The 22,656-nt window shown below is 41.4% G+C and overlaps 1 protein-coding gene across 1 annotated transcript in view; it reads right to left on the bottom strand.

Moving 5' to 3' along the window:
- Positions 1 to 22,169, bottom strand: part of LOC132577920 (collagen alpha-4(VI) chain-like) — a 41,622-nt gene extending 19,453 nt beyond the window's left edge. The window contains exons 1-2 of the mRNA XM_060247710.1: positions 22,124 to 22,169; positions 1,403 to 2,011 (exon numbers count right to left, since the gene is read on the bottom strand). Of these exons, the coding sequence (XP_060103693.1) occupies positions 1,403 to 2,011; positions 22,124 to 22,169 (655 nt within the window). The remainder of the gene's footprint in view (positions 1 to 1,402; positions 2,012 to 22,123) is intronic.
- Between the last annotated feature and the right edge of the window lie 487 nt (positions 22,170 to 22,656).

Below are 22,656 nucleotides of genomic sequence, written 5' to 3'. Positions count from 1 at the left end.
TTGTTAGGAGAAGCTTTACCATCCTGAGCCGCCCTGAGCCTGTTGGAGGAGGATGGGATATAAATCTGATAAATAAATAAATAAATCCATAGAGTATTTTGGATTGCAGTCGACTTCTGCTTGGATTGGAGCCTTGTATAATATAATACTACTGACTGGGGTAAGCTTTTTGATTTATTGAGTTGGAATTTGGGAGTATGTAGCACTCACTGAATGTATGTTTTATTATTAGCACATGTAGCCTTTGGCTGAAGAAGATCTTCAGATCGAAACCGGTTCAGCTGCCGCAACTTTGACCATGTGCACCACATTCACCAGTTGGCTACAGTGAAGGATAACTAGTTTTACTTGCAAGTAACATTGTATATTACACAACTGGGCTACTTAGAAGACTATTTTGGTTAAGACCACAAACTGTTCTATTCAGCAAATCAGCTCACGGGATTATCTCTTGATTTGTATTTGCGCTGAGTATTTGTACTGAGTATACATGGATAGATATAAAATTGAATAGTTGAATAGAGCACATGTGATTTATTTCATATATAGAGCAACACAATTTTTGTTTTTGGTCTTGTACCAGATGCTACGGACTTCAAATCATTTCTTTGTGCCAACAATGCAAATCTAGCTCCAAATCTTATTGACTGCTGCAGGAAATGCTCCATGGAAATGCTTTTGGAATGTCACTGGTGGCACCATAGATAATTCATATGGGTTTTCAAGGAAAGATGCAGGAACAAGAGGATTCATACATCAATCCTGCAAATGGATATTTCTGCATCGTTCCATGTGGTTTGTTTTCAATTTAATAAATCCAAGAGCATTTTTTTCAGAAGGTTCTTCCAAAAGGTACATTTGATTTAGTCTGAATCTCTTCCACTTCTGTGATGTGCTATTGACATTCACAAGAGTGACAACCAAAACTAAGACATTTCCAGTGGCAGGTATGAAAATACCCTTATTGGTAATTCAGCTCACATCAGATTATTACGTTTGGGAGACAAGGGATTGGATCCAGACCAAATTTTCCACTAACGGAAAGGGAGGTATAATTCCTGTCAATTCTCCCTTCCTGCTGCAGACGCCTGCTTTGCTCCTCATTCTGTTCCAGGGGGTCCTCTGCCCCCCAGAAGCAGCATTTCAGTGAGATCAATGGGCTGTAGAAGGAGAAAGAGGCAGGAAAGTTCCATTATGGTAATGGAAATGCCTTCCATTAGTGGAAAATTTAGTATGCATCCAACCTAGGAGTTATAACACTGCAACAGATTCCCTCCTCTGACTATGGATTAAGGTGACAGAGAATAGGTAAATGGTCAATGAACTCAGATTTTGTAATCTATCAGCTTGCCTCTAAGCAGGCAGGCAGAAGACCATTTCCCTCAATCCCTTGCAGATTTACCTGGAGAAACCTGATTGATTTGTCGAGAAGCTTCCTCTGCTGTAGTACAAAGCACCTGAAGTATGCTTTGGGAGATGCCCTGAAGAGCAGCAAAATCTGCCACATTGTAGACATGCATGTCATCTGGGTCACTAGCAATTTCCTGAAGCTCTGATAAAACAGCTTCTTTGATGCCTATGGCGTAAAGCGTGATGCCTGCATTCTTGACTGCCTCTGCTGGTTCTCGGATATTATCCTGAGCTTGCCCATCTGTTATCACCACTGCAATCTGGGGGATGCCTTCGTTGTGTCGACTCCCAGCCATTTCCTGGAACTGAGTGTCCAGCATAAACTGCAAACTCTCCCCTGTTTTTGTACCCCCGCCTTTGTAACGCAAGTTCTGTATACTGTGCAAGATGTCCTCTTTGCGTCGGTAAGTGTTCAAGAAGAACTCATTGTGGGGTTGACTGCTGTATTGAATCAGACCAATCTGGACTTTATCTTCCCCAGTGTCAAAGTTATCAACCAGGGTGTACAAGAAGTCTTGAATGATTTTGAAGTTTTTCTCAGTTATACTCCATGATCCATCCACCAGGAATACAAGGTCTGCAACAGAAACCTTCCTGCAGACTGAAAACACACATTAACACATTCTTCCATTCTTAATAAAGGTAGTAAGCAATCTCAGGACAAGCAGAACAAAGTGCTACATTACACGAGTTATAGACTTATGGATATGGCAGACACTAATTACTTAGATGGATTTCCCCCAAAAAAGCTTAATTCATGGTGGATAGAGCTTTAAAAACTTACATTAGCCATACTAGCTAACATGTTCAGAAGCAGCATCTTTCAGAATGCTACAGGCTGGGAACAAATAGCAGAGAGGCCTGTCTCCTTCATGCCTTGCTCCACTGTTGGCAACAGGGTGTTATACTTTGTTATCTAATTACAGTGTCAGGAATGGAGGGGGGCAGGGTTGCAAAGCAAACTCACAAGCATGATCCACATATCTGATGATCCACATATCTGAAGGACTGTTCTTTCCATATGTCCCCATGCTACAACTGCAGTCTTCTGGTTGTTTTCCTACTTAAGGTGGCCCATATGGTGTCTAAAAGAACCTGTTCTTTCTCTATAGGGAATCTGGAATGGGCTCCCTGGATAGGTAGGGGAGATGCCATTAGAAGGTTTCAGGAGGTAGTGTGAGGCCATTTTAATTGCTAAGGCTGTTAATGGAACATAATGTGTAGTTGTTTTCTTGGGGAAGGTGGTTAATTGGAGTTTATTATACTTTGGAATTGGAATTGTGAGCTATTTTGAGCCACAAAAGAATGGCAGGATATAAATACTTCAATAAATTAATAAACTCACATTCAAGAAAGCTCAAACGTAAAGATTTTTCTCTCAATAGCTTAGCTGCCCTAGCAGTTTTCAGTGAAACTATATCCTAAATACTACCATAATTTACAGAACACAACAGGGTGGTATTTGTGTTTGTCCATTCATTTGAACTGGCAGAATAATATTATCTCAAGAAACCTTTATTTATTCATCTATTTCAGTCTGCCTTTCTTGTTGAAGCTGATGGTAGATTATGGCAGAAAATAATGCAGTAAAAATCAGTATAATACAGTCAATAAACTGGATTACAACATTAGAGAATGAAGTCATAAAAACAAGTATAATCCATCCAATAAACAATGCATTGTTTTTAAATTGCCTAAAATTCTTCACAGACATTAAAACCACCACCCTGTATAAAAATGCCCTCCAGACATGTCTGTTTTATTACTATCAATCTTTATTAAAAACGGTCATAGACCAGCATGTCATGTATTTTATTACTGTTTCTTTAGGGAAACTTTTCTTTGGGTTTAATTCTATACAGAGTTACTATGTTGCCTTTCATGGTACAATGGAAGTATGGGAACATATACATGAGCAAGGAGAAAGCAAACCAAATCTAGGGCTGCTATTCTGTTATTTGGTGGTGCTCCTCTACCTTTAACTGCTGCATAGTATCAGAAAGTCATCAGGTGAAACTGTTAACAATATTAGATATACAAGTTCCTTCTGAGGGGAAAAAATACAATGAGTTATCAATTCAAATCAAAGACAGTTTTATTATTGACTCCAGTGGCAGGTGAGCTACAGTCAATGTCTACTGCTATTTCTATTAAAAGGCAACAGGAATTGTGTCACTGATCTTACTGAATACCAAAATAATATGAATGCTTCATTACCAGTGATTTGGGCATCAATGGGGCACAATGTGGTCAAAAACACAAGAATTAAAACACGGTTCCAGTTGTCCATCCCTAGACAATAAAATAAAATAAAATATTTAGAAACAACAAGCACCCATTGGATGTACTGAAATACATGCTCCCTGTCAGATTTATCCAAAAGTTTCAAGTTCTCTATGCTGTTCAGAAGGGAATCCACAGAACACTGGGGAGGGAGGGGACGGAGATAGGAGTCTTGTGGAAATATTAAAGATTACATTTTTATTATATTATTCACTTTTATAGTCTACATCTTTCTTTTTAAGATGTATGTAGTGTGTGTCTGCTCTATGGACCTTACAGTGAAGCTCCACACATATTTACTTGAAAATAAATTTCATCATTTTAATGGTGCTTACTCCCAGGAAAAGTTAAATAGGACTACAACTATCTATGAGGTTATAAAGAAAAACTGTAAACAGCAGGGTCAAAAAACCCTCTGAATTATTACAATAGAAGGTCTAAGGAATTAGAAACCTTTGGATAAATGGGATAAGGTATCATCTATTCACATATGCAAGTAATCAGATGCTACAGCAGTCATCAAATATGCACAAATAACTATCTTATAAAAGAAGAAGAATCAAAGAATATTCATTTTTTTTATGTAACCAGGCAGTAGAATCATTAAGATCTGCTTTTGGTCTTTTGGCAGTAGCAGGCCAGCTGGTGAACACAATGTTTACAGCAAATATTTACCGCAATTAATAGAAAGGAAACAGCATGTTTACTTCTAACATGACTAATGAAGCCCTTCAGACAAAGGTTAAAATTGTTTATAGGGAGCCAAATGATCAGAATCTACCTCCCAAAGATAAAATGTTTATTAATGACATTCTAATCCAACAGCCAGATGTGAAACCACTGGAACACAATTGGAAGCAAGCAAGGTTTGTGCATTTCAGAAGCTCCACAGGTCTGACCTTCTGGGATGATTGGATACTGATCTACGCTGCATTTCTGTTATGGAAACCAGACTGAGAAAACAATTCCAAAAAAAAAATTGGGCCTTGCTTTACTGTAAGTCAAAACGTGTCCTAAGAGCATTCTGTCCTTCAAAGCCTACTCACACAAATCCCTACTCACACAAATAGACAAGCCATGATGCCTTATCTAAAGAACTGAATGGTGTTCCCTTTCATATATATTTGAAAATGCAGGTGCAAGAGGCAAGAAAGATGTGAGCAGATGACATCAGCTAACATAGCTATTTCTGAATAGGCAAGACCTTCTAACAGTTTGACCATAAAGTTGGGTTGCCAGATTCCCCCTATCCATCAGCAGGGGATGGGGGTAGGGTGGTCAGATGGGAAACTCTAGATATTTGGGGATGGAGATTGGGAAGGACATGGACCTCAGCAGGATACCATGCCACAGACTCCTCTCTCTAAAGCATCCATTTTCTCCAGGGGAACTAACCTCTGTAACCTGAAGGTGAGTTGTAATTCTGGGGAATCCCCAGGTCCCAGTTGGAGACTGGCATCCCTACTATAAAGAAAGGCATGACAAGTACAGGAAGTATACATTGCAGTAAAATTTCACTGGTCCAGTCATATGCCTTCTTGCCAATTCAAAGTGCCAAAGGAAGGACCCTTTCTTGCTCATGATGCCAGAATTATGAAGCTCTGGTTTCTAGGGAGAGTTGTCTGCCTGCCTCTATCAGCCTTCCATCAACAAGACTTTTCTTGTTGACTTCCTTGCAATAGCCTAGTCAAGTAGCCCCATATTGTTATCCCCAGATTGGAAGGGGAGGCTGAAATCCTAGAGACATGTGATTTACTTAAGGTTACCTAAAAAGTTTATGACAGATATCAGATTTGAACTACCAGCCTCCTAGAACTTCTTAGCTGCTCTGCTACCCCAATTAAATGACATGCTCTTGGGACAGTGGGCATGAGATCTTGTTAAAGGTAAAGGTAGTCCCCTGTGCAAGCACCAGTCGTTTTTGACTCTGTGGTGACGTTGCTTTCACAACGTTTTCACAGCAGACTTTTTATGGGGTGGCTTGCCATTTCCTTCCCCAGTCATCTACACTTTCCCCCCAGCAAGCTGGGAACTCATTTTACCGACCTCGGAAGGATGGAAGGCTGAGTCAACCTGGAACTGGCTACCTGAACCAGCTTTCGCTGGGATCGAACTCAGGACATGAGCAGAGGGCTCCGACTGCAGTACTGCAGCTTTACTACTCTGCGCCACAGGGCTCTTGAGATCTTGTTAGCTGGCCATCTTTTCAGCCTTTCAGTAGTCAACTACTGTAACAATTTTCCGCAACCAGCTTGAATATGGGGTAGTCAGTCAACAAACCATGGTGAAATTGATACAGATTTCAGATCTATTTTCAGAGCTTTGTTATATCAGGATCCATGTTCTGTTTCCTGTCATATCTTTCTTTGCACCATTATTTTGCTATGCAGAATGCGATGCCTATGTGAAGATTATTGGGTCTTCCCCAGAGGAGACATTACTTACTGCCTGGGAATGCAGGGGCTTCCTTGTACCATCTGGGCCGGAGGTTGAGAATGACTTTGGTTTCTCAAGAGATAAGAGGCTGAGTGTTTTGTGAAATGTGTTGTAAAGAGTTAGACTTTTGAAGGTCGGGGGGGGCGGCAGGGTGGATGGAAGAAAGCCCACACTTTTTGGAATTACTTAACAATGTCTGTGCTTTTCACTTTCACTCCTGGCAAAACCTCCTAAGGGAGAGATCTGCACTTGTAACAAATCAATAAAGCTTTCCTATGCCTTCATAGTTGAAGTCTGAGTGTTACTTGGCAAAACCTCATAGCTAGTTACCAAGGTTTGCAATAAAAATGTTATTTAATGACACAATCTCACCATCACCTTGTATACAAGATGATTAACAGCACTGTCTCATCCTCTGTGTGTGTGTGAAGACACACTTGTATTTTGCTGGTGAAGCAATGCACTATTAATATCACCCTACTGTAAATTTTATAAGACTGTCATTTTCCCCCAATCAGCTTTTTTCCTAATGCAGTCTATGCTGTGAATGACGTTTGATGTACATGGTATTTCTGAACTGCTTTCAGAGCCATAGACTAAACATCCAAGACCACAATGTTAAATTAATTACTTCAGAAAAATAACTTGGATTAGTAATTCAATTAATGTCGATAGAAAGTTCGGGACCACACAAGTGAACAGATGTCAAGTAAAATTCTAGCATCAAACCTGGTCTGGAAAAGGGCTTACTTTTCAAGTAGGCAAAGCAAAGTATCTAAGAACAAGTGAAAAATTAATTTACACACGAAGTTAGATCATTAATAGTGCATGATGGGGTAGGGTGCTCCATTGTCCAGAAAGGAGAGTGAAGGGCAGAAGTCCAAACAAAATCTTCAACAACTGAGACACCACAAAGGTAAGGCTGTTGACTACCCACCTCAGTCTCAATTGTTTAGCTATTCATATATTTCTTCCCAGTGGGGACCTATAGCAGCTTACCACATAATTCTCCCCTATTCCATTTTTTTCTCACAACTGCAGCTCTGTAATGTGAGTGACTGGCTGAAAACAACCCAGCAAGTTCCCATAGCAGAATGGTGTTTCAGTCTGGGTTGTAGTCTGGCTCTTTCACCATTACACCACCCTGGCATGTGCCTTTCTTCATCCACAACATTAACATGGCAGCAGACATGTGACCAGTTTGGATTAGCCTTCATGCCTGATGGTGGATGAATAGTGGCTACTTTTCAGAATTCTTTAAGTGAGGAAGGTGCTGAGGTGACTTAGAAGTGAAGGGAAACTCTAGTGGATTGAAAAGGCAGAGGTGGCAGAAAAGGCTGTTGCTGAGGGGCTGCTGCATGGGAATTGGCAGGAAATGGGAATCAATAGAAGCAGTAAAGAGAAGGGAGTTAGTGTTAACTGTATACATGTGACAGAGGTTCTATTCTGACAGGATTTGAAAATTAATACAATCATCGAACTGACAAGATTTCAGCATATTAAGCAGTGCTTCTCAGTAATATATCCTTATAAATAGGTGTGGCATAAAGGTTGAACTTTGGATCAAAAAATCAAAGTAAGTCACAAACACCCAAATTACAAATGCTTTGTAAAGGTGTGGGTAGGTTGAAAATGTGATTGTAATTCAGCTAGGGTTGCCAAGTCCAATTCAAGAAATATCTGGGGACTTTGGGGGTGGAGCCAGGAGACTTTGGGGGCGAAGCCAGGAACAAGGGTGTGACAAGCATAACTGAACTCCAAGGGAGTTCTGGCCACCACATTTAAAGGGACAGCACACCTTTTTAAATGTCTTCCTTCCATAGGAAATAATGAAGTGCTCAGCAGACATTTCCCTCCCCCCCACCCCACCCCTGTTTCTGGCGACTCTGAAGCGAGGAATTGGCCTCTCTACTCACGAGTTGCTGCCAGCTTCTCCAAAGTAACACAGACACCCCATCCCAAGATGAAGCCTTTCAATCGAAGACTGAAGCCTCCTGAGGGAGAAAGGCACATGGTCCTCTGGGGGCGGGGCTTCCCCCCGCCGGCCAGCTGACTGGAGGTGGGAAGGAGCCTGGGAAAGCAGAACTCCCGCTGGAACCTGGGGATTGGCAAGCCTAAATTCAGCCTCCAACTCTGCCATCCTTTGATTCAGAAGCCCAATACAAACAAGTGCCTGTTTTTCACACATCAGACAAGATATCTCATGCTCTTATTTATTCCCTTCTGCTTATTAAACATATATATTACTAGCAGGGGTTATTTTGTAGAAAAATAGGTGCTGGAGCCCCTCCAGGGATTGTTATGCAGCTGCACATACTATTCAATGGACAAGGAGGTGGAACTCTCAGAAGGAGGAGGTGGAACTCTCAGAAATGTTCAGGAGCTGTGCTCCTGTGAGCTCCCACTGAATCTGAGGCCTGATTACTAGTGGGAAAAGCCTGAAAAGTAGCATGAATTCAGCCACAGTAGCCCTATGCAAGCCACTCCCCCTCCCACAACATGAGGATAATACTCAGTGATGGGTTTGTTTTAGGGATTTCAAGGGAATGTATATGAAACTCTTTACTCAAAAAGTACTAAACATAATACACTAACATGCTAACTTACAAACTGCATTTGGATCTCATTAACAAATTCATGGTGTGAATGAGTCAGCAATCCTACAGTTTCTGTGCTCTCCTTCCCTCTCTTCCCATGTCAAGCCAAGATTGAAGAGTTTCTGGTTTAGGCAGTCTTTTTGTTGTGACATTCAATAATTCATGGGTCTCAGTGACTGGGCTTCTTTCTTACACACAAACAAGGATCCTAAATCACTGTGCAGAATCCAAGTTTATGGGCAAGAAACATGTCCCAGTTCGTTGAAGCAACCATAAATATTTAGATGTTACTCACAACCAACTCTGGTTGGGCCAAAGTCCTTTAAACAAGAAAATCTTCAAATTTGGCTCATTGTGCTAGGGGAGAAATAAGAAGAGAAAGGAAGTGGAGCCCAAGGATTTTTAGTTTTTGTGCAAGCAGTTGTTTTCTTTTGATGTGTGAACATTACCACTGTCTTTTAGTCTAACCTGACAATAAATCCCATGTTTATAGGTTGTCTCTCAGAATGTTTCACTCTGAAAGCAGAGATCCTTCCTCTAGTGCTGATTATTATTGACCATCAACTGCTTGTCTTCAAACTCCACAATAAAAGGTTCAAAAACTGGATTCCCCTCCCCCTACAAGTTGGTGTTAAGTATCCCCAGATCCTGAGGAAATTGTTCATTTTAATACATACACAAAAGATGGTGGTAGACAATCCCACTCTTAGAGGGAAATTATTAATTTAAATTTTTTTTCATAAACATACAATTCTGCAAGAACTTTTTTTCTAAATTTGAAAGCAGTTCCTCCTAAGAAATCCCAAATATTTAAAAAATAATATCTATCAATAAGGAAAGCAACATTACTGTTAATGTAAGACATATTGAACTATTTTAATTTAGCATTATTTCCAAAAGTTCCATAGGTAGGTCTGGCAGCAGTGCTGAGGAGATGGAACATGGAGGCAGAAGCCAAACATGTCACACCTATGTATTATAATCTTATTCAACAAACAGCTTTGCAGCTGAAGATGTTTTATGTTCCTGCTAGGGCAATACCTAATACCCTGTTCATAGGCATGAGCCAATCAAACTTTAGATCCCATTTATTTCAAAATGAGGGGATATTAACATCCACATATAATTTCCCAAGTACTTAGGTTGGCTAAACCTGAGTAACACTCAATGTCATTGGTACTGATTCCTAGTCAATGGGACACTGGACCATGTAGCTCCCTGCAGCTGTCTGTGCTCATCATTCTCAATGTTATAGATTTTGCCTTTCCTGACAAGGGAATTTCCAACTTTAACAACTTCATAATCAAAGGGTAGTAAATACATGACAGTACAGTATCCCAAATGGACAAAGCTCCATCACATCACATCAATCATGTAAAGAAACACACACACATTTAGGCACCATGATTATATCTTTATGAATACACAGCTCTTAAATTGATTTTAAAAATTTTGCACAGCAGACTTTGTATAGCTGTTCAAAAATATATTCCTCTTCTTCAAAAAGAAAAAAAAGAAAAAATCAAGCATTTAAAAATGTGCAAGACACTTAAAATGGTTCATGTTACTCACAAAACTGGCCTTTGGGATCAAAAAGCAACTTTAAAATATTTTACCTTATATTTTCACCTATGAAAACCAGTAATTTTGAGATGATGAGATCTAGAAAAATACTGCTTTATCAGTGCAATTTTAAGAACACTTTCTTGGGAGGAACCACATTGACTAGATTTTGAGTAGACCTGCCTTCTCTCTAAAAGGTGCATAGATATTTCACACCAGGTACCTCTGAAATTGATTCATAGGAAGCACACAGGGTCACTTCTTAGAGGTAACATTTAGCATTATTGTATGCTGTATTCACATCTCTTATTTTCTGAATATTTATACGCTAATGACTTAGATTTGTATCTAGTCTTCATTTCATTTTCTGTGAACTGAACAGCAAGGAGTATCATCCCGTCTGAAGCAAGTTCAAATTCTATTTTTGTCTATTTAAATAAATCATAATTTGTATGATTCTTCCTCTTACCTAGATATGTTCTTCCTCCTGTAGTCTGACTTTTTTCAGAGATGCCTTTCTTCTTCAGGAAATTATTAAGCCTTATGCCCTGGAGTATGGAAAGAATGATGTGCACAACTTCAACTCCATACATGTCTCATATATTAAAACTAGATTTGAGTAGTCCCATTTAGGAAGGCTCTGTTCTTCCCAATCCCTTGACTCTAGACAGTTACATTTTGATTCTAGAATAAGTCATGACTAACGAAGCATTGAACTTGCCATGAATTTCAAGTCTAGGCAGTCTATAAAATAAGGATGTGACATCTTTGAATGCAGTCAGAAAGAACCTTCCTTATCCATATGGAGAGCTGATATATTGATAATTCTTTTACTATTAAAAAGTCTCCAAGAAAAAAATAGCAAACAAGGAATGATGGGAAGGCTACATCTTTCTGGATAAAAACTCAAATTTAAAGTGAATTAATAACGAAAGAGGTTTGATGTATTGAACTCACTGACTTCTTGAAGATCCACTTGAGCCAGGTCTAGCAGCCCATACAATCTGTCTTCCCTCAGTCTTCTCCAGAAGCAGGAAACATTCCAGCTGTGTGAGGACAGTTACCCTTTGCTAGAAACTGGGAGTAACTCCTCCTAAGACATTCCCTGCATGGTATTCTCCCTTTCTGAGAATCCCTCCCAGACTAAACTCTTAGACTCTTGCATAAACTAAACTCCAGTTTTCCCAAAAAGGAAAAGTTTTTATAACTTTCTTAAAAATTGAAAAAGCTACCTGTACTAGTTTTCCTGAAGTACAATTAGACTTAATATGAAGTAGTATGAAGAAAATTGACTCTGGATCAAATCCCTGACTATAGATTAATTTGTTTACTTCAACAACATTACCTCACTTTGGATAACTTTCCCCTGCATAAAAGTGGTTTACTACAAATTAGTAAGCAGGCTGTGGCAAAGTTTTTGACAGGGATGGGCTGGAAAGTTATAATAGCCCTGCAGTACATCACACCGAATGGCCCCTGTAGAAATGCAAATCAGTACTAGCTCAGACATGGAGTGGCACCAACATGTGTTGGATTGGTTATAATGGGATATTAGGAAGATCTGGTTCCACAAATAACTGACCACAGCTGCTTGTGAAGGAACTCAACAGGTTTTATATACAATTTGGGCCTGCAACAACTCGAGTAGCCATCTAACAACTACCTCTACAGCATCTCAGATACCACCAGAAGGCAGATGGCCTCTTCACCAAATATGAAAATATTCTTAACTGTATCATTCTGTGCAATTCTTTACCACAGGCTCAATGATAGCATCCTCCTGTGGTAGTACAGGAGGTGACAACTGGTAAGTCAATGCTGATTGTTGCAGAAGCCAGATGGGCCAAGCTAAATGGACCTTGTCATGCTGGCAGAGATGTTGGGACTTGGTCATGCTTGTTCCTGGTTGCTGATGGACTTCCATGGCAGCATTCTACTGGGAACTTTCAATGTGAGCTAAACCAATGTGAGCTAAACCAATGTGAGCTAAACCAAGGACTACTAAATAAGGAATTAATGCCATATTCATTTGACTATAAAGAATATTTGACCAGGGCATCAGATTCAGGAGAGTTGCTTTACATTTGCTGATGAGATTGGGCTAGCCTGAGTTATCCAGGGCTTCTCTAGCACCACCAGGCAAGGAGAGTTCTCACTTTCCTGAAACTTGGGCAGGTGCCACATTGGTAAACGGTGCTCAGAAGAGCAATGGGGTGGTATGTCAAAAAATCTAAATGTGGCTCCTGAGCAACTGAATGAACATGATTGATCTAAGGGCAAGCTGTCATTACAAGACTTTGACAGTTAATATTGTATAAATGTCATTGGTTTGTCCCAGATTCCCCTTCACAACTTTAGAAAGTTCTGCTTTTCATACCAGAAGTCATATTTAAAGCCTCCTTAGGTTAGGCATGAAAACTAAGCTTTACTATTAAAGCAGCCACACCAAAGTAACTTTGTTAGTGGCAACAGCTACAAAATCTATAAAGTATTCTGGAATACTTCTAGATATAACAAAGCTATTTAGCCTGTACTTCAAAATCCATAAAGAGTGGAGTAAAGGAACCAAAAGATCAAAGAGAGTACTCATATTGAATTGTGATTAAGTTGGCTGATCAGTTCATTGATTTGAGCCCACTTTAGAGTTTTCCTTTTGTGGAGGAAAAATGCAGGCAAAGTGCTTAGCTTGCAGAGCTCATAAACACGGGAGGAATCTGCCATTTGTAAGACTTCACTTCATTATTTAAGATCAAAGAAAGAAAAATGTGGAAATCAGAGATAATTTGTAACTGGTATAAACAAAAAAGTGAAGAACCAGCATTGCATGCAGAGTATGCTGTCTGGGGATGCACATTTGATGCACAGCTATAATCCTCAGAGGCTGTGATCACACACACTAAATAATGCACTTGCCAATCAACTTTCAATGTATTTTCCAACTGAATTTTACTATGTGAAATGTCAAAATCCAGTTAGAAAGTGCATTGGAAGTGGATTGAAAGAGCACTATTTAGTGTGTGTGATTGCAGCCAAAGAGAGATAAAGAATACATTCTGGATAAATAGAAGGAGCCACTGCATATTTCTGTGTTCAGGGCTGACCTTCCCAGTAGTCAACAGGATGCTCTCAGACAGCACCATTTTGCTGCCTCTCATATCATAGGTACCTTACAAGAGCCCAAATCCCTGTGATCATCCCCTTGAAATAGTACAAATATCACTGTTATTTCTTCTCAAGGACCTATGTAAATGAGGTATTTATCAATGAAGTTAAGGCTCTTTTCTCAGATTTACATTAAACTAGATGTGATAAAGGAGCTCTGTGATCAGGATCACCTACAATGTTGTGTGTGTTTATAAAAAGCAGCTGTGGAGAGAGGTGGAAGAGAAATCAGGTCAGGAAAGCAGCAACAGAAAAATATTTGATACCTCTTTTCCCAACATCATTTGCCTGAAAAAAGCCATTTGGGATAATTCAACCTGTGTGCACCAGGTGTAGGTAATCCTTCCAAAATGCATGGTCAACATTTTGTCTGCGTAAGCATACTTCTAATTCAGGCATATACATGCATTTTTTAGTTTTAATTAGGAATGTGGAAATGTTCACGGCAAACATGTTTGATACACACTACATTTGACAAAAGCTCCTGTCAGCTGAAGTCCCATCTCTTTGCCTGTTGTTAAATACTGGGTTTGATGCATTGGAGTTCAAACAGGAACATTCTTTATAGATAACTACATCCTAAGACAACATGGCGCAACCACAACCCCGCTTATATACATGCAAACAAAACACACACAATTCCCATACCAAACCACGGCAGTCAAGTTTCATGCCAAGACAGCTAATTGGTTACTGCTTCATGTTCAAATCAATCAAGAGTCTCTAGCATTTCTCGCAGTTTCCCAGGCACCTGCAAAAGCTTCCCGCGAAACATTAAATTCAGTACATAACACCTGTCCATCAACACTAACCACCAGAAAACCTGTCAAACAGCTTTGTCCTTGTATATCACCTGCAGTGGTGGTGGTTTGTTTTTTGCCTTGCTGGCGCATTGCATCTCCACAGCTGGGTGAGACTGATTCTTTGTGTGGTCATAGATAGTCAGATCATTAAATGATGTGAGGGAGGAACAATGTTGCCTAGAAGGCTATGCAAAAGAACGATAACACAGATTTAAAGGTAGATCCAGGTGGGCAGCCATGTTGGCAACTCTCGTTACTACAGAACAAGCAGCTGGGATGTTAGTGGAACTGTAAGTCATTGTACATCTTCCAACTGAACATTTATGGACATATAAGCTGAATTGTGGACACTGTGTGTGCATGTGTGTTATACACTGGATGATGAAAATTGTTTATATGAACTGAGAATTACAACACAGTTGGTTTTGTAAAGTACATTATAATATTAATTTAATTCATTATTGTTCATTTACACAGCGGTTCTTCTTTTATTTTAACTTGAGACTGTGGTTCCCTGTGTTTCATACACATTATTAAAAAATTTTTTAAAATAGCCTGCTGAACAGGCTCCAACTGCTTGTAAACAGTGAGCTGACTGTCAGATAAGTGGCTCCCTATGTACAATCAGATGCTAAGCCAAGCTGGTGGGTGACCAAGCAAATTATAAGGAAGCTTGAACACCTGCTGATTTGGTATGCATCCTGTTCGCCAGCTATGAACACAGACCTGATTTTCAATTATCAGTTCAGAATGCTGCCAATCTGTTCCCCGGTATTCAACAGGTTATTCCTTACCAACCATGCAGTACTGCGCAATTGGCTTTATGCACAAGCACGTTCTCACACACCATAACTGAGTTCTACTAACCCCATGCTTCTGGCCTAAGTGCTCTGCTAAGCTGGCAATTGTTTAAATAGACAAATCACTCACAAATCATATGAAGCAGTCATCAATTAGTGAAACTAATGGCCCCTCACCAGTTTTGAATCAGCAGCATGCAGTTTTGGGAAAAACCTGATGCAGGCTGGCGCAGCAGGTGTTTGCAAGTTGCAAATCACAACTGCTTGATACAAACCAAAAAGATGGAGTGATCGGCTGACATCTGATCTCCACTTTCAGATATAGTAAGTCTGACAGTCAAATGCATTCACAGAAAAATTCTTAGTGTTCCTAGCAAATTGGCTGTCTATAGACAGCCCAGCCTGTTCTTTTCATTCCCTGCTCTTCTTTGCAGGTACCTGTCACTTTCATGGCTGGTATGCACTCAGATACATCTCACTGGATTACTCATGATTTGGGAACTAGTAACTAATGTGTCAACTCTCTATTGCAGAATTATCATCATCATCTTGCCATCAAGTCATGGCTGGCTTATGGCAACCTCATGGGGTTTTCAAGATGAGAGACATTCAGATTTGGTTTTCCATTGCTTGCCTCTGTGTAGCAAACGTGGTATTCCTTGGTGGTCTCCCATCCAAGTAGTGAACAGAGCCGACCCCACTTAGTTTCCAAGATCCGTTGAGAGCAAGCTAGTCAGGGCTATTCAGGTCAGGGCACAGAGCTATTAAAGCAAAGAAATTCATGTCATGCATGCCAAATGGACCTATCCAACTGGTTACACCTTCCTTCACAAAGAAGTCCAGGATTTAGTTTGGCCAGGATCCAAAGGACCATAGCATTTCATATTGTTCATTCAGTTCTACACATAGACTCAAAACAATTGTGTGAGCTATTTAAGCAACCTCATAGATGCAGAAGATATGGAATGAAGGACAGGTTTCCTTGCACAAGGACTGAGCTACTTGCACAGGAAACATAGTAGCTCCAACATCTACATGACATTTCTCCATGTAAAAATAATTTCCGGATTCCACCTAATTGCTGAACGGTGTGATCAAAAGCCAAACATAACATTCAGACAAATGCAAAATTTCTTGGGAATCAGGATACCACTTGGGGGGAAAACCCCACTAATCTATGTACCTTAACTGTATAGCTTTATTCTTGACCTCTCTTTCCTTGATGCACCTACTCTAGTACATATCAAGAAGAGAAACAATGAACGCTGATGAAACTGTGAAAGCAAAATTTCTCTCTCTGGTCCTTTTTTTTTTTTTTTTGCAAATCTATGGTCTCAATCCAGGTAAACTGAGCTGCTACCATGTCCCACTGAAATGAATGGAACAGATTTTGTTTCAAATGACTTCAAATCCTGCTGTTTTCAAAGTTTAATTGGAACTGGAAGTCCATACATTGAGCCAGACTGAATTTTACTGACCAGATGCTCTCCTACATGGCCCCGTCTCAAAAAGGATGTCATAAATTATTGAGGCTGCTGTTTAGAGTATCTGTAGAAATGGGGCACTAACATGCGGTTTAAATCATGTGGAGTACAAAGAGTTTATAGATTATGTTAGCTAAAACAACACAGGATGAAATGTAAGTAAATATAGGACAAGCAGCTGTGTTCTAGTCTCCCATCCCAATGACATAGATGTTACAGCATTAAACAGTCAAGGTCAGACTAGGCTAGTCCCCATCCAGAATGGGACAAACACATCTCCTTTACACTAAACACATATTAGTGAAATAGTCTTGATTAAAGATGACAAATGAGTGTTCAGGGGTTCAATCTGACCTCAGGAATAGGACTTTTGGACTGAATTCCAATCACTAGGATTTTCACCCCAGCCCAGCCACATTATTATTCACCTTAACTGCTTTCTTCCACATGAGCTAAGATATGGGCAAAGCCATCTTTAACCCTCTTTTCCTCTTCCTGAAACTGACAAATTTGGCTATGTGCTCCTCTCATTACACAGATCTGCCACCTGAAAGTCTGGGTCCTAATTTGCCCTAGCGGTTCAACATTGACCAGTGAGAAACACACAGAGACTCATTAGTTGGCCAAAATAAATGGAAATGCTTTATTAAGCACAATGCACAAGCTAGCAAACAAAGCAACATAAAAGCCAAGCAAGATACAAATATAAAAACACATAGAAGATGGGCAGTAGGAAAATGTGCAAGCTTCTAATTAGCTCTGTTAAAAAGAATTATCTTAATTCCTCTTTACCTGGTTGCTCCCTGAAATCTTTTCCTCCTCTTTTTTTTTTTTTTGAGTGTTTCAAATCAACTCCATCTTGATCAAAAGAGAGATTTGAAGAGAGGGCAGGAAGGTTCTGCAAAATTTCCAAATTTCATTCTGCAGATGCTCAAAGGCAGGCAATGCCTTCTGAAACTTTCTCGCTCTTCTGCTACAGCACTTGTGGTGCATAACGTTAAAAAGAAAAAAAAACTCTGCAAAGGCTAAAGTTACAAAATGGTGCATAGGTGTAACAGATCTCTGTAGTCTGGAGGTCTGTTGTGATTCCCAGAGAATTCCAGACACCGACTGGAACCGGTGAAAGGCCAGACAGGTGCACCCTCTTGGATGTCCACTAAGATAAAATACCCACAGCCTAAGGAGACTAGAAGTTTACCCTCCTTAGCCTCTCCCCTGAACCCTGGGAAGAATGGACAGAAGGTAGACTAAACCATTTCTGAATGTTGTTTCTCCATGTAAAAGCTTGATGCAAGAAGGTAACTAGCTCCTCTGGGGTAATGGTTCTAGCTCAGCCCTTTCTCTGCTGTTCTACACACTGCTCTTTCATATCTGACAAAGGGAGCTTGGACTCTCAAAAGCTGGAAATCTTGTTGATTTTTAAGGTGTTTCTGGACTCAAATCTAGATGTTCTACTGCAGACCAACACAGCTACCTTCTGAAGCTAGCTTTTTTCTCTGTGTGTCTCCTTTACTACAGAGGATATGCATATGAATGTATCCCATCATGTGATCTCCCACCTGCAGTCTGGAGAGGTACAATCCATTCTATCACCTCATTCTGCCCCACAAGTGGGCCTAGTCTGAGGATCAAAGTAACAGGGACAAGCCACCTCCTACCACATAGGACCCCGAATAGTGTCTTATATGAGCACTGAAGTGAAAGCCCTATAAACTACAGGTCATTTGGCTACCCTACACAAACTTTAGCTTTACAAAACAAGTTCTAGAAGCCCAATTTCTTTTTCCGATTTTTTTTTAATTTTATTAAGAAATCATTTTCCAGTATTCTCAAGTAATAACACCACTTTGGAAGAAATAACACACTCTTTCTTAAGAAATCATTTTCCAGTATTCTCAAGAAATAACACCACACTTCCTTTAACAGCTGCAGCTCTTCCAAGAGGCTTAAACTAATGAAAAGAAGAGTGCTGCTCAGCCTCCATGTTTGGTTTGTGAGCTACCAGATCCCAGGAAATCCAAACTGTTTAAGACTAGGAAATACAACACACAAACTTACTCTTCTCCCCCGCCCCCCTCCAGGAACACATGGAGGCATATTTTTTGAATGATGCTTTCTGCTGTGTTAAGTATTCCAACTTTTATTTGTTCTATATAGGGTAATGGTGTGGTAGGATTTTTTTCATTAGGAAATCCATTCAAGGGAATGGATTTCACCAAAAAGAGGTTTAACTTAAATAGGTCTCAGTACAGAAGATAGCGTGGATTACCATTCTCTCCATCATCCACCCACCCATTGCCCATTTTCTGCTTCCTCGGCATTAGCCCAATGGAAGATCTGGGGATGTGGCATCTATAGGGGCTGTTGCATCACTTTTTCTTCCACAATTTCTTCCATTACTGCACAGGGGGCAGCAGTGGGCACTGGAGACAGAAGGTCTCCCACCACAGTGAGGCACCTGGTCCCCTTACTACAGTATTACCTCTTCCCCATCCACCTTGCAGTCACACGTTTACCAATTATTTATATCATTTACAGCCCACCTCTCTCACAAAGACTCAAGGTGGATTACACAGTGTAAGTCAAATACAGCCAACAGTATTACACTGTAATACCAGTGTAAGACCACTGAAAACAAGCAGAAGTCTGGAACAAAGCTGCAATAAAGCATGAGCATTTAAACATGACATGTTAAGTGACACAGAAATTACATAGCAGGAACACTGTTATAGCAACAGACAAAACATAATAAGCAATGTATCTTTTGGAACCATTTTATTATAGTACAGACCTATCACCAGGGTAAAAAATCCCTCTGGAATAATTCAGTTTTGCACAGCTTGTGGAAAGCCAGGAGAGAGGGAGCCTTTCTAACCTCATCAGGGAAGCCATTCCGTAAGCTGAGGGCCACGATAGAGAGTGCATGCTTACAGGCAGTTGTTTTTGCCCATTGGCAGGGTGGTACCTGCAGAACTTCATATGAGCAAAGTTGTCATGGTGGAGCACAAGGAGAAAGACCATGATAAGACGACCAAAGCCATGAAAGGCTCTGTAGGTTGACAGTCAATATCTTGAGCAAAGCCAAGTAATGGGCAGCCAATGGAGTGACTGCAAAATGAAAGGAACATGCATTCAAAATGGAAGTAGTAAGGACACTTTGCCTAACTCCTGGCAATAACCAAGCTACAGCATTCTGTACCAATTGGAGTCTCCAAACTGACTTTGAGGGGAGACCTATGAACAGTACATTACAGTAGTCCAGTCTCTATGCTACTGTGGTGTGGATCCAGATGGCCAGACTGGCCACGTCAAGGTAGGGTGCCATCTTGCAGGCTAAACTGAGTTGGAAGAAAGTAGTTTTGCACTTGCATTAACTTGCTTCTTCAGCAGCAGTGCTGGATCCAGTTTGACCCCTGGGCTCTTAACTGAATCAGCAAAGGTCAGCTGAACTCCATCAGACTTGTGAAGCTCTATATTCTTCAAGACCTCTGCCTTCTCAACCAACGTTATTTCTGTCTTGTCTGGGTTCAGTTTCAATTTATTTGCTTTCAGTCATTTGACCACAGCAGTCACATGAAGCTCAAGAACTCTACACATCTCCAGCGGATTTTGACAGATTTTTGACAGATTTTGACAGATATGTGCGTTATCCATAAATTCCAAAGCTACAATTAGCCTTCCTAAAGGCTTTACATACAGTATGAATAACATAGGGGATAAGACTATGCCCTGTGGAACCCTGCAAGACAATTCCCACAATGAAGATAGCTGGTTTCCAGCTGCAACCCTCTGTCTCTAATTCACATGGAAAAAATTAAACCAGTCCAAGGCACAAACCCTGACAGCTAAATATCCTGTCTTTCTCCACAATGGGAACCCTCAGTGGCTCAAATGCAAAAATGGATAAAAATACAGGGTGGGGGTTTTAACAGATGGAAGGGGGGAGGTTTATAAATCTTCCCACCTTCATCTGCTAGGAGGTCTTCCTACCAGCTTTAGGTTATGACCCTCTGCCTAAGAGCTGAAGGCCAAAAGCATTCAGGTTCTGCCCTTTGTGCCCAAGCCTTAAATACCTAGAACAGATTAGAGGGGAGAGAGAGAAAGAGACTGAGATTCACCTGAGTCTTGCAAGGTGGCAGCCATCTTCCCACAATTCTTCCTCTTGCCATTTCACAGCCCTTTCAGGAATTACTGATCTTCTGCTCAACCTCATGAGCCTGCTGTTTTCCTAGAGAAGCTGCCTCTGACCATTTAGCCATTGGTATGTCTATACCTTTTGTCATAACTTTGTCTTGTTCCCTCTTAAAATTATGTAAGCTAGTGGGTCAATATCTTGCCACAGTGCATTCCATAAATTAGGGATTGTGTGCAGACACTTCCTTTCATCTTCCTGAATCTACTGCAGGTCACCGAGTGCCATTCAAATTAAACAGGTGATCTACAGGATCAGACCAGGAGTCTATCTAACCAAGCATCTTGGTTCACACAGTGGTCAACCAATGGCCCTGGAAGGCTGACAAAGAGTCCAAGGCATTGCCTTCTGGTGCTGGTAAGCAGAGGAGGAATACATCAGGATGTGGAAGCACCCTTCAGTCACCATGGCTAGCCACTGATGGAACCTATTCTACCTAAATCTGTGTAATCCCCCTTTTAAAACCATCTTTGCTAGTGGCCATAACATTGCCCATAACATTGGCACTAAATCGACCAATCTGATTACCCATTGAGCAACAAAATAGTCCACTGAATAGAAGAACAGCTTCCTTTGTTTACCCAGAATCTATCGTCCATGAGCTTCATTAATGCATCATTATGGAGGGAAAAGGAGAAAAGTATAGTTAAAAGATTGAGATACTTCGCTTCTGATAGTGTGTGCAACAACAAAATAGGGGGGTTAGTAAAAAAAATGTAACCACTATAGAGAGATGGTGGGAGTATGTTTCTGACAGGGAAAACAACAGAAATAGTCTTGCTGTCTGAAAAAGTTTCCAGTATACATAAATCTTGTGTTCCAGGGCAGAACCACACACACACACACAAAATATGGAACGAAATGACTGTGCACATGACTACAGAAAAATCACAGGCCTTTTCATGAGAGTTTAATGAGTCAGAGCTCTCCAATACCCAAACTGTTATCCCCATAGCTGCAGGAAACATCATTTTCAACTCCTACAGGGGTCCAACTCAACCTGGAATCATGGTGTATGTGGAAGGGGGCCAGATCCTAGTCCAACACTCTAACAGCGCAATCTGGGGGGGGGGCTGAAAGTGCTGTGGAAGCAGACTTACTATGGACTCGGAGGCGGGAGGCCGCTCTAGCGAGACAGCCGAGGACTGGAGCTGGCCGCCCAGCACCTGCTCGATGGGAGGTCAGCAGGTCCAGCGCCCCCCACCACCTCCAGGACATCTGGACAGCCGTCAGGAGGTGCCGAATCAGGGGGAGGACACATCGAGTGAGGAGGTCCACAGATGATGAGCGGCCTGAGTCCCCTCAAGGTGCGACACTGAGCGTGGGGTGTGGGGCATCTGCGACTGGCCACTCAAGCCAGCATCTGACCCCACGGTCAACATGGTAAACCTACAGAGGGGGTCCACATGCAGATGGTCGGCCTTCGCTGCCTCCCTCATGCTGCGAACCCTGGATCTGCCCACATCCCCTCCCCATGCCCCGGGGGCTGGGAATGCAGGGGGGGTGGGCATGGCAGACTTGTGTGTGGGGTGGCCCCCATCCCCCCCAGACTCTGTCCCTAACCAGGGGGAGCCACTGGGGGATCCGGAAGGTGGCAGCGATGCAGAAGGCTGCGCAGGTGGCAGGGAACCGGAACCCAGGGCTCCAGGACCATGGCCTGCTCAAAGAATCCACACCACCCTGTCCTCCATGTGGGCAGCCATAGATCGGGACTGGCTGGAGGGGCACCGGGAATGGCAGGAGGTCACAGCCGCAGGCCAACACTAGATGGCAGGGATGGAGGGGGCCGTGTCCACGGCCATTGGCCACCTGTCCAGTCTCCTGGCCATGGCGAGGCAGTCACAGGACTGGGACACAAGGGTGGAGTGGCTGCACGCCAATATGGACCATTCCCTGGTGGCCGACGAAGGGGCTGCTCCTGCCGCT

The sequence above is a fragment of the Heteronotia binoei genome, chromosome 10 (genome assembly GCF_032191835.1).
Source record: "Heteronotia binoei isolate CCM8104 ecotype False Entrance Well chromosome 10, APGP_CSIRO_Hbin_v1, whole genome shotgun sequence".
Classification (NCBI taxonomy): Eukaryota; Metazoa; Chordata; class Lepidosauria; order Squamata; family Gekkonidae; genus Heteronotia; species Heteronotia binoei.
This window is presented reverse-complemented; position numbering and strand designations above follow the sequence as displayed.